Here is a 12575-nt window from a genome sequence, read left to right on the forward strand (position 1 = left end):
ATATTTTCCAGTATTTTCTATCATCTGCAAAGTTATTGAAAAACCTTTAACTCTGCTTATTATTAGTTAGGGTGAACTCAGTGCTGCCTTACGTCATCATGAGCCATACCCAGATCAATCACACAAGAGCAAGTCAGTTTACTTGTTAAAAGTCTAATCTTGTGGCATACCAGGTGTCCAAATCTTTGTTTTATTTATGACCCTTTGCTTTGTATTTAGTGGTATCTCCTTCAAAGAATATGCAGAATACAGAATAATTTTACCCATGTTTACTTTCATACCAATATTTTAATTTATCTTCTGATTTATTCTGATATATCAAAAATGTTCCTGCACACCATAAGGTCTTTGGTTTGTAGGATCAAAAACTCTAAATTTGACCACAAAACTAAAATGTTTGTGTGAATTTTGCCTGATGAAGGTTGATGATTGAAACGTGTGTTTATGTGTCGTGGTTTTGTGATAAAAATCACTGCAGAGTCAGTAAAATTATTGTGCTTTATTTTATCTTAATCAAAATGCCCACAAGTCATTATTTTCTTGGAGAGTAGCAGAAAAAAAACTAAAACCATATACTGTAAACATTCACATTATTTGTTTTTTTAAAAATGTATTCTTCAGTAAACTCAGCGCAAAATAACACATTTCATATAGTAAACAGAAGAAGAAACAACATTTATAGGCATCACTCCAAACCATTGGCTTAGATTGTGTTTGAGGTTGATCTGCGCAGTGTATTCATCAGCTCAAATTGCACATAGTAAGTTAAAGTTAACTCTAAGACAAGTAGAAGTGCCACCGTGAAGCACACAGGTTGGCAAGAAGTTCAGATCAACCAGCCCTATCCATTGATCTTTGTTTGTCCTCAGCAAATAAAGACATGTGTTGTCATCACCCTCCACCATACTGTTTGGTACACGCTACCAAAATGGACTAGTCTAGTCACAACTACGGAATCAAGACAAAACACATGCGATAATTTGGCCAATGAGAGGGACAATTTCCAGTAAACTGGCTTGGTGCTCCAGTAACCACCCTTATGGCAAGAGTTTGAAAACAACTGTTGCCCATGAGAAAGATGTCATAAAATTGAATGTCAAGGCACTTCCCCATGTGAGGATCTTGTCTTTGAGTGACATGTTTGTGAGGCAACAAAGTAATTCAACTAAAACTATCAGAATACATAAAAGTATTTAACACTTGGCAACTCCAATTTTAGTCAATGGAAACGCTCTCAATAAACGTATGAACACAGTTTACATGGTAGCTTTGGTGTTGCTGCTAACCTGGCCTGACCCGTGTCAATTGAGAACATCATCAATTTCTTACAGCAAATGGCCTTTTAAATTTGTTGTTGTTGTTAAAATCTTGCAGGACTATAAATAAATGGCTCAACCTGCTGTCAAAAACTAATTTCACAAATTTCGGTATCACTTTATTGTATAGGGTCTGTAATTTCTGAATAATTTCCTATTTTCAATGTAATTTCTTGGAGGAAACTGTAATTTAGTACTAATTAGTGCTTTAATAGAGACAGCTTCCAATTGGTACACTTCCATTTGATTAATCCCAATTGATTGCTAACATAGCATAGTCATACGAAAGAGTGTAAAATGTGTCTACAGGTAAACATACAATTTAACATAAATGTAGAGTTAAAGCAATAGTTTGACATTTTGGGAAATTTGTGTATTCGTAGAGGGTTCAATGAGAGGAGCAATACCACTTTAAGTCTGTATGGTAAATATGAAGCCAGGAGACGGTTAGCTTAGCTTAGCGTAAAGACCGAAAAAGAGGAAATAGCTAGCATGGCTCTGTCTGAAGGAAACAAAATCAGCCACCGGCATCTCTAAAGCTTACAAACTAATGTATTATATCTTGTTTATTTAATCCATACAAAGTGTAAAACTATTGTAAAGTGTAAAAAAATGCTATTTTACAGGGGATTATGTGCCGGACTATTTCTTGACCGGGAGCAGTTTCCAGGCAACTAATCCGTCACATATGTACAACGGCAAATTGTCGATTTTACACTTAGGTTTTTAAACAGATTAAACAAGAGATATATCATCGTAATTTATGAGCTTTAGAGGTTCTAGTATAGGTGTATTTTGTTACGTTTGGACAGAGCCAGGCTAGCTGTTTCCCTCTGTATCCTGTCTTTGTGCTAAACTAAGCTATCCTGATTGTTGGCTGTAGCTTCATATTTGACAGACAAACAGAGTGCTATCGTTCTTCCAAAAAAATTAACATAATAAAATAATTTCCAAAATGCCAAACTACTCCTATATGTTTCCAATCATTTTTGATGAATTAATATTTACCTCAGTTTAAATGGAAGGAAATTCTCATTTCATCTTATAATTAGCACCAAGTTACATAGTTCCTTCAAGGAAACAAAAAATATTAGGAAATTACAGATTCGTAAAAAATAAAGTGTTCCTCAAATTTGAACATTTTCTGATAGCGACCTTTAGTTTACTTAAATCTTTAAATCTGTCAGTCCTTAAATATAATTTGTACTTGCTGTTTTTTGTATTGGCAATAGATATACATAAATAAAAATACTGGTAAAATAGAATTACATAGGTAATACTAGTAAAACTATACTTAACCTATGAGGTGTGCAGTGAGTAACACTTGAATAAAAAAAAAAAAATCTTGTCTGAAGTAGGCAAACTTCTGTGAGTAAAGAAAGTTAAATTACCCTTCCGTCATTGATTTCAGTTTCTTAAGGAAACAAATTGCACACCGTGACAAGAGCTATTGCCACTTTCTGTTACTTCACTGAAAACCACACTTACAGTAGTTCCAATCACGCACAATGCCTACATGAACTGGAGTTGCCAAGTCACTGTCACAGGTACCAAAGTGTGAGGTAAGGTAACAAAACAGGGTGAAACCAAGGTAAAATCATACAGTACCCCACAAAGCTGCCTGCAAGTAGAGCTAACGTGTAGCCTTTGACTTGAGCTTTGATTTTCATACGCAGTAAATAGAACCAGGCGTTTCCACATAAAATACCCACAATTCCATTTTTACTATTTACAAACTCATAAATATATAGTCTACAGTAGGAATCATTTTCCCCCCAAACGATCATACAAAAAAACAACAGACCATAAAAAACTCTGAACACAAATAAAATAGATTATTTCTATCAAAAGAAAGAAAAAAACAGAAAAAATGTATTCATATTCCTTTGGAGTGTTTTGCTATGTTGATCTGTAGCAGTACTTGTGATGTCGAGCCCTCGGGAGATTTTGAGACCTGAGTGTCTTCGGTCAGGTGCAGATCACAATAGCGCTGAGATCCCTGGGAGGGGCCAGGCCTGAGGCCCGGTTCATGTAATCCTACACTGAACATAAAAAGAAAATTTTTAAAAAAGAGGGTAGGGATGGGGGGAGATAAAGAGAGTTAAAAGATCACAGGTCATCACCACCCTAAGATTCGGGGGACTGCTCTGACAGAGTGTTGAGCAGGTTTTTGTAGGCTGGGGAGTTCATGTAGCGGGGATACGAGTCTCTTTGCATTAGTGTATAGATCTGCAGCTGGGCATCATCGAACGTGTGCGAGTTGGGTTCCAGCATGTTCCTGTTGATGGCCTCACGCACGCGGGAGTCAAGGCTCACCTAGGTGTCAACAACAGGGGAAATTAGGAAGAACAGCATGTGCATTTTCTCAATGACAGACAATGACAGACTTTTTTTGAAAGGAATAGTTCAACATTTTGGGAAATACGCTTATTTGCTTTCTTACTAGGAGTTAGATGACAAGAAGATTGATATCACTCATGTCTGTACAGTATCTCCGCTAGTTACCCGGCAACAACATTGTCACTTTTAGTCTTTTGTTTTTGTACGGATTAAACAAATGCGATATAACATGTTAATTAATGAGCTTAAGAGGTACCAATAAGTGGATTTTGTTACATTTAGATAGAGCCAGGCTAGGTCTTTAGGCTAAGCTAAGCAGCTGTACCATACTGACTTGAGAGAGGTATCAATCTTCTCATCTAACTCTAGGTTAAAAAACAAATAAATAAATAAGCGACTTTCCCAAAATGTCAAACCGTTGTTTAATGTCAGGGAGCATGAGATAATCATTTGACAGACGTCATGAAGTTTTATCCTTAAAATCTACATGATATTAACAGAACAATGAAATCAAGAGCTGTGAGACCTCTTTAGGCGAGAGAATGGAGATGTAGTCTTCATAGATGACCCGAGCTTTCTCCTCTATCACACTCTTATTGGTCTCTTTGCTGAACTCCTCGCAGGCCAACCAGAAAAGCATGTTCTCCTCGCTGAATTCGGTGCGAAGAAACTGTCGGAAGGAGTTCCGCCCCGCTGGGCAACACATCAGCTTGTCAAATGATTGCCCCCATGAGCGCACCTCCTCCAACGTGGGCTTAGGACTGCAGAGAGCATGAACAACATCAGAGTGAGTGATTTCAACATTCATCATCAAAAACAATGTGTTTAATAAATGGGGCATTTTTGTGCAGTTCAACTGCACTCAATTCAACTGACCAGTCTTCACAGTCTGCGGTCCCTTCCTTGACGTCATAAGATGCCTTTCGGTTCCTATCATCCCTGTCTTCATTCCTGATAGTGAGACAGTCATGTAAGCACAACATGCAACAGCAAAACTAAAGACCAATCATAATGGTAAAATGGCAAAAATGTATTTTTGTATTAATTTGATGCCAAACTTGTTCAACTGACAATGGATTGCATATGAAAAAAAGTCATTTTTAATGTATTATATATATAATAAGGCTTCTGCAAGATAATTGTCCACAGATCACATGCAAAAAATGTCAGGAACATAAGACACGAGCTGGAGCCTACTGTAGAGACACAGTAGCTCAGGCTGTGCTGTTCTGTGTGCCATTATGTCGGCCACGCTGTGCACAATGAGCGAGTTCTCGGGTGGTGAAGACCTACCAGGAACAGCTACAGCAGCAGCACCAGCAGAAGCAACATGCATTTGATCCCCGTGGGTTGGCTTGGCCCGGCTGGCCCTGCTGGGCCGGTGCAGTTCCCCCCGCTGCCGACTCCTGCTGCACCGACATCTGCCTCTTTCGCATCTCCATCCGCTCTGATCCCATGGGCTATAGACAGAGGAGAGGGGAGAGGAAAGCACTAAGTTTAGTGTTTTGATGTCAGGAATAGTATTGACTGAGATTTTGTCATGGAGGAATACTTGGCCTGCAGTGCATTTGTAGGATGCAAATCAGTGCCAGTGAAATAAGGACAGTAAGGAGAGCACTGAGTATAAGCCAAAAAAAAAAAGTGTGAAATCCTGATGGTGCATGCATTTTTACCAGCACATCCCTGTCACCATGACAAAGATTAATTAGATTTATTGAATTCACCTCTCACTAGTTGACACCTATCTGTTTGTTATATTTGCAGGAGGTAAAGTGCTGCTGATGCTTTCTGACCAGATCGTGTGCTGGCATGCCCAAAGGTCACACTGTAATGGAATGCTGTTTGTTCAATTCAGGGGGATATTATGGAAGAATAATTTGCTGATTTTGTTTTCCCTGCTGCCAAATATGCAGCCACCAAGCAGATTTCAGTCTCTCACCTCATAATGACTGTACGTTCCCCTGCAGACTCTAACTGCATGTGAAAAAGGACGGATTGTAGAACATGAGTCCAATATCCATAATTCAAAACTTGAAATATCCTACTGATTGTAAAAGCAGTGCATTAAAGGATTTGCAACCCTCAATGGGCCAAAATGGAGCAATGAATGAAATACACTTGCAAATAATGTAAATATTACTTGCAATTGTAAATATTTGTCTTTTCTAGGATTTGGATTTGTCAAGCGTCAGATTGCCGTGCACCTCAGGCTACATTTATCATGTTGATGCGGAATTACTGTGTTATAATTGTGACTATAGTTTTACCGTATGCAACAGAATCCCCATGAAGGTTTGTAGGCCTATAGACTACACACAGGCTCACAGAATGACTTCTTGTCTGATTTTAACAAATGTGTCATCACCAGGTCAGACACTGCCAAATCCTGTCAGATCATTTATGTAACAAAGCTGTCGCTTCCAACACATGGCATGATCCGGCTACTATCTGACACAAGAAACGATGCTTTAAAGAAAAAAATGTCAGATGAACTGGTACATGAGAGGGGGGCCTGAAGGCGCAGCTTGCAAATCTATAACCGCAGCATCGCTCTATAACAGCCTTCCAGTGAATACAATACCATTTGGCCATTTCTAAAATGGATCCGCGCGCGGTTTCTCTCAGATTCGGTGGTGGCTTCAACTGCAGATTTCGTGCGTCTTGCCAAACGGCATATTTTACGCGTTAGGTGTCGGGTACTTCAAAGCTGACACAATTGCAGTACGCTATGGTTTGACTCAACAGCTATAGACGATGAAATGGGGGGTGGGGGTGGTCGTATTAATTCAAAGAATAAATCATGGTAACACTAAATAAACCACCATTCTTCTTCAATTTTGCACAAACGTAAACGACGCGGAGATTTGATGGTTCCTGAGCGATTTAACGGCAGAAAACCACCGCATTAGCAACTCGCACATCACATCAATGGGAAAGTGCCACCATGAAGAACCGTAGAGCTTCATCGCCCTGGACAACCACCGAAAAGACACTGCCTAGATCTGTTAAAAGCCCACTGTACAGCAAGATAGTGACAAGCCATTTAAAAACGTCAGGAAACGGCCTCAAACGCTCAGCTCACGACATGTCCGTGCAATGATACATCGGTTTGTTACCAATACTTACAATTTCACCATGTATGCACAGCGAGAAGAGGTAATTCTTTGCGTTGATTACATCCGATGGCACATAAGGCTTTTTTTTCCGACCGGCTGCTTCAAGTCAGTACGCATGCGTCTTCTCTCCAACTCGTAGTAGCCCAGTGAAGAGAGTAAACCCCCCCACAGTATGGCACAGGTTTACTGTGCTGGTCCTTCAACCTACCTTGTGTGAGAGACTCCACAAACTGACTGGCTGCATGATATCAGTTTATGATAAAGAAGAGAGAGACATTGTAAAAATGAATATAAATGTATAAAAACTAACGCACCAGCCAGAGAAAAATCCATAAACTTCACTTGAGTTCTTGTTACACGAATGCTATTTACAAAGTTCAAAATGCAGATAAATTACAAAAAAGGCATGATTTCGTTTCTAAAACGTGCACCAATGAGCCGCTGCCTAAAGTCGCTGTCTATGGTGCTGAAACAACCAGCGGCTGATACAGGAGATTGCAACGCTTCTTTTTTTCCAACTAAACCCTGCTGAGGGATAAAATATCTTGCATAGCCACAGTTTTGTCTGACACTTTCTCCTGAGAGTTAAAGGCATTCACTTTTTTTGATCGATATATCCTTCAAGAGCACCAAACTGCTCTCCATTTCGTGCATTTTAGTGTTTGAGTCTAGCTCTTTCACAGATGTTGCCAGGCTGCTGTGTGCCTGGTAATCTACAGTGCGGGCCTGCAAGCAGTGATGATGTAGAAGACAACACTGCCATCTGAAGGTAAATGGAAGTACAGCACCGAGGTGATGTTTGTGTATGTATATGACTGAAGCACTAACAGACTTATAATGGCTCAATGTTCCTCTGAATTTAAGACAACCATGGATATATTTGCAAGATGTAATCTCTTCATTATGACCCCCAATAAATTTACATGGTTGCATGAGACTGTATAGCTGTCTTGGCTAATTGATTCAGATCCAAGTAAGAAAATGTACATTGTCACATATATCTTTCAATGTAACTGACTGTATATCATTATTAAGACCTTGCTTTTTAGATGCACATCTTGTCTTGCTGTATATAAACAGCAGATGGCACTCTGTACTCAATAGCTGTCTATTCCACAAAAATCCACCACAGCATACTGTACTTTATCTAATTATCTACTTAATTTACACCAACATATTTGTGCTGTCCCCTGTCTGAGTCACATTGTCAGTCAAGATTCGCTTTGACGCCATGGAAAGTAATTTCAATAGTTACATGTTGCAATAATAAGTGCAGAAGAATGTGAGCGTCTCTAACACAAGACTTAGTGAGGAATTGTTCTTACAGTGTTACAACTTTTCTGTGATACTGCCTATTGATCAATTTATGAATTAGGCATTAATCTGTTCTGGTCAATAAAGGCAAAGAATACATTTCTCTCCTGTCCAGATTAAGTACTTTCTAAATGTACTTAACTGGGGCGTGCCCTGAGCATCTGCACATCTTTATTCCCCCCAGAGATATGAACATGTGACTTTTCTCAACAACACTTCATTTAACACCTTCCCCTGTGTTCATGTTATGCAACACAGACCCATAAATAGCCATGCGAGATTGATACATACACATGCAAGCATTGAATGATACTTTATGCACTTGTGATTTGATGAATGTGCAGACTTTTTCCCTCTGGGGGCACAATGCCAAGTGGAGGAGGGAGTACGTCTGAGCACAAGGTCACACGGAAGAGTAGGACGGCAGAGCCCGGTGACAAGATGAATAGTCTTTTCAATGTGTGATTAAGGGTTTCAAAGCATTGTGAAGCTTTAAGGAATTTATAATTAACTGTAGATTCAATCACAAGAGCTCAACATGCAGATAGGGACTGAAGAGGAAGTGTGGCTACCATCACATCACCTCAGGAGACCATGTATGGCATCTGTGAGTATCTTGAAGGTGAAGATGAGCTGATAATAGGGTGCCTTAATTGTCCAGTCACAGCAACAAATATAGTGACAAAATATAGGAGCATCATTGTCTATCAGTCATTTTATTTCCTGCCTGACATTATTGGTCTTCTAATGAATCTCTTTCTGTCTCCTCCACATTGCTGTTTGTACTGTAAATGTCAGGCTCAATTTAATAATGTGTAATCACTGTCTTAATCCTTGTAAACAAGTTACACTGTTATCTGTTCTTTGTTTTTTAACTGAAACATCACATTATGGACCTAACTCTAGGCAATACGTCTCCATGCAGACTGATGGTCCAAATTACCACACCATTGGTTAAAGGTAAACAAGATTCTGCCGGGCTCACTAACATTAATGGAGCCTCTCACATTCTATCTGACCTTTTTCTTTAATGCCATTATTGAGAACGTTAAAGGCAGTTGTAATACATTGATTTCTGTATTGTCCCTTGAGTGGAAATTTGATTTGCAACCAGTGCATTAAAAAGTATTAAACAGAAATGACAACACCACACATCAACTGAAAAAACAACAACAAAACAAAACAAACAAAACAAAAAACAAAGCATCATTGATATGTAATGATTTTACGAAACAGTAATGCCATCACTGATCTCTGGCACTGTATTCCAGACGTTATCATACTAGTGGAGAGTGGCTGGTATAGTATCTTTAGGGTACTGAACTATCACTAATCAGATCATATAATATCATATGTGTAGGGACTCTGTGTATAATTTCAAAGACCTGTTCACATTGACAAGGTAGCTCTGTTCTCAAAATGTAGAGGTCTTGAGCCAATAAAAAGCCACTAAGTGGAGAGAGACCTCGGGTCTTGTTACTCTTTTGATGGGAGTCTGAAATAAAGGTTAAGAGGCATGGTCTATCTCAGGACCTGCCGGTTATCATTTCTGTAATTATGTCTGTACTCCAGGATCGCAAATGATCTTTAAGTTGGATCACAAAGGTCCTAAAATTACAGCTGGAATATAATTAAACAAGTGCTTGTGAATAGGTGGCATTTAGCTGACTGTCATAATTAGCTACAATGAAAAGTCATTTAAATATCATAAACTTTTAAAAATTGAGAGGATGGATAAAGTGTTTCTAAGGTTGAAAGAGTGCATGAAAACAGAGCAATCAGTGCATGAATACAGGTGTAGGTCTACCACAGGCCAAGTGGGTACCATGTGACCAATCACATTATGTCTTATAATGAAAACTGGGTTTGAATGATTATTGGTGTGAAAGATGAGATGGCCTTTGTTTGCAAAAATAAACTGTATGTGGTGAATGCGTTGTAGTAAATAAAATCTTAAATATCTTGTAATTTTTAACGGTTATTCTAAAATAAAGATGGCTGGGGCATCTTGGTGGATTACAGAGGTCTAAGATACTGGGCATGTAATTGCAACGTCCCCAGTTCGAGTCTGGCTGTTTCCCTGTTTCCCTGTTGTTGCAAACACTATCATATAGCTCTTAATCCTTGAGACTCAAATCGATATTTTTCACAGCAGATATTTTGTCACAGCAGGACAAACACAGGTGCAATCAATAACAATTAACAATGACACTTACCGGAACTGAACCATTGCTGATGTTTTTAATTACACCTGTGCTTTTCCAGCTATGACAAGTCAGAACATCTGCTGTGAAAAAAGTTGATATGGGCTTGAAACTCATCATTCTTGTTAATGAATCTGTTAAGCAAAAAAAGACAAATTGTCTGAGTTTTAAGTCCTGATATCAATAAATCTAAAATATATATATATATATACATAAAAAAGAAGCAAAATCTCATTTACAGTTGATAGCAGTTATCCAGCTCTGTTCTGGGATGCCTGGCTAAACCACAATTTTGTGTAATGTATATGTCAGTGTCCCCACTCCACTCTTCTGTGGTCTTCCCACTCACTTGTTCAGTTCCTGTGTCCTTTTATACTCTCTTACAATCCCTTCCCCTCTGTGAATAGTAACATAGCTCTCTTTACTACAGACAGCCATCGGAAATCTTTATTTATCCATTTAACAAGAACGATTCTGTTGCCAAACTCTAAGCAAAATCACATTCTGCCCCTATTTTTAGAAACCATTTCATGTATTCAGAACACACTACCTTAGTTATTTTTCATAAAACACTGCATTGGGATGTTAATACTGACTGTCTGACTGATTTTGTGTGACTGACTTTATTTAGATGTCTAATGACTCGTATCACCCTATTTTAAGACACACCATCTTGTCTAATGACTCGTATCACACTATTTTAAGACACACCATCTTCTTCTTTTAATCTTCTTAAGCCTCGTTCAGACAGGAAGTACTTCCCTAAATAGAGGTTTGACAAGAGGCAAAAAACAGCAGCTGACCCTTAGACGAGAGCAATCTAGTTGAAATAACAACAACAAAAGAGTATGCAAGCATGTTTCCTTCACTGCAGGTGATTCATGATAAGAGATATATCATTTGAAAGATGTGTGGAGTCATGTGGTTACTCTGAACCTCACAACTTTAATTAGGCTCTCAAAATCAGTCATCTTAACAGAATACTTTCAATAACAAACTTACAGTATGTTATTTTATTATCTGTGGTTGCTTCTTAGTGCAACATCAAACCAACAACAACCACTGATTAGTCTTCTATGATTCTTAAACTTTCTGTAATATTTACTCAGAGAAAAATAGAAGTAATTATTGCAGGTATAGTCTTACTTATGTGGTTGCTAAAAAAGGGTTATAGGGGACTTGAAAGTATATTTTCTCCATGAAAATTAGCTAGTAATTATGTACCTATTAAATAAAGGCTATAATAATAGACAATAATAATAGAGACAGTTATCATATGTAATTCTAATTGGAAAGACCATGACATACCTCAAGGCACACCATCTCCTGTTCATCTCGGTCTGGGTCATTGTAGTTTACTGGGTATCCTGTACCATGCCGGCAGGCCCGGACCAGTCCCCGTATCCGCTGCCACATCAGGGCCCTGGTGCGTCTGATCCCCCACAGAGCAGACGTGGGCCTGATCTCCCACTGCCTCACTACTCTAGCACATGGCATGCTCCGACCATGAGGCCTCACCCGCCACGTGAGCCTCAATGCCAAGTCTGTTCGAGATCATAAGAAATCCACGCTCCTTGCTCCTTCCTCTTATGTTTTTCCGGCGTCTGCTCTGGAGCACATTGTGACAGAGAGGGGAGAGAGAAAAAAAGCATCAGTGACCCTGACGAAGAGAGGAGTGTTTACAAAGGAGAGGGCAGAAGGGGATTAGGACAATGTTCCCACTGGATGCAATCCTGATTCCGCAGTACTTTGCTGCGTCTCACCAGCTTAGGCCAGATTAAGCCAGGAGGTCTTAGTGTCTGAGTGAGATGGACAGAGGGGAAGACTAGTGACAGACGTGGATTCATTTGTGATTGGGCATGCTACTTGATGAAATCCTGGCAGTATCTGTGGATTAAAACACATCAATAAATGGACTTTGTAGAGGAAACATATGCCACAGTGCACATGCAGCATCATTAATATAGAAATACACACGACACTCAGAGCCGGCCCTGACTATGGTGGCGCCCTGGGTGAGACACCCCCCAACCACACACACACACACACAAAATGCAACAATAGCACCTCCAGTAAAAGAACTTCAAATATGAATTCAGATTAAAATGAAGTGCAACAATGGATCTTCCAGCCCACACAAAGTCCTCCCAGTCCATCAGACAAAAAGGCAAGTGGGGGTCAAAGCGCTATTCAGTGAGTGTTTGGTGGCATGGCCTGAGGTAGCATATGAAGGTGGTTGGTGGCTGTCGGGCAAAAACTCACCAACCAGTAAGGCTTTGAAAAAC

At 39.3% G+C, this 12575-nt stretch overlaps 1 protein-coding gene across 2 annotated transcripts; it reads right to left on the bottom strand.

Moving 5' to 3' along the window:
* Positions 1 to 484: 484 nt before the first annotated feature.
* On the bottom strand, positions 485 to 12305 carry rgs20 (regulator of G protein signaling 20). Of its 2 annotated transcripts, XM_044368034.1 has the most exons (6): positions 11599 to 12305; positions 4950 to 5116; positions 4533 to 4607; positions 4183 to 4417; positions 3443 to 3632; positions 485 to 3358 (listed from the first exon to the last, which is right to left on the bottom strand). In XM_044368034.1, the coding sequence occupies exons 1-5, from the start codon at positions 11785 to 11787 to the stop codon at positions 3444 to 3446; spliced, it is 855 nt and encodes a 284-aa protein (XP_044223969.1). In that variant the 5' UTR covers positions 11788 to 12305; the 3' UTR covers positions 485 to 3358; position 3443. The 2 variants fall into 2 exon arrangements, with proteins under 2 accessions (XP_044223969.1, XP_044223970.1); XM_044368035.1 differs by lacking the exon at positions 11599 to 12305 and adding an exon at positions 6783 to 8196 and having other exon boundaries at positions 485 to 3632.
* Positions 12306 to 12575: the final 270 nt, after the last annotated feature.

The sequence above is a fragment of the Thunnus albacares genome, chromosome 12, assembly GCF_914725855.1.
Source record: "Thunnus albacares chromosome 12, fThuAlb1.1, whole genome shotgun sequence".
In the NCBI taxonomy this organism is placed as follows: Eukaryota; Metazoa; Chordata; class Actinopteri; order Scombriformes; family Scombridae; genus Thunnus; species Thunnus albacares.

Excerpts from the sequence above, each read along its gene's own strand:
- rgs20 (XM_044368034.1), bottom strand. The coding sequence starts at position 11,787 with ATGCCATGTGCTAGAGTAGTGAGGCAGTGGGAGATCAGGCCCACGTCT. Across the intron at positions 4,418-4,532 it reads ACCGCAGACTGTGAAGACTG|TCCTAAGCCCACGTTGGAGG; the intron begins GTCAGTTGAATT and ends TGCTCTCTGCAG. Across the intron at positions 3,633-4,182 it reads CCATTCTCTCGCCTAAAGAG|GTGAGCCTTGACTCCCGCGT; the intron begins GTCTCACAGCTC and ends GTTGACACCTAG.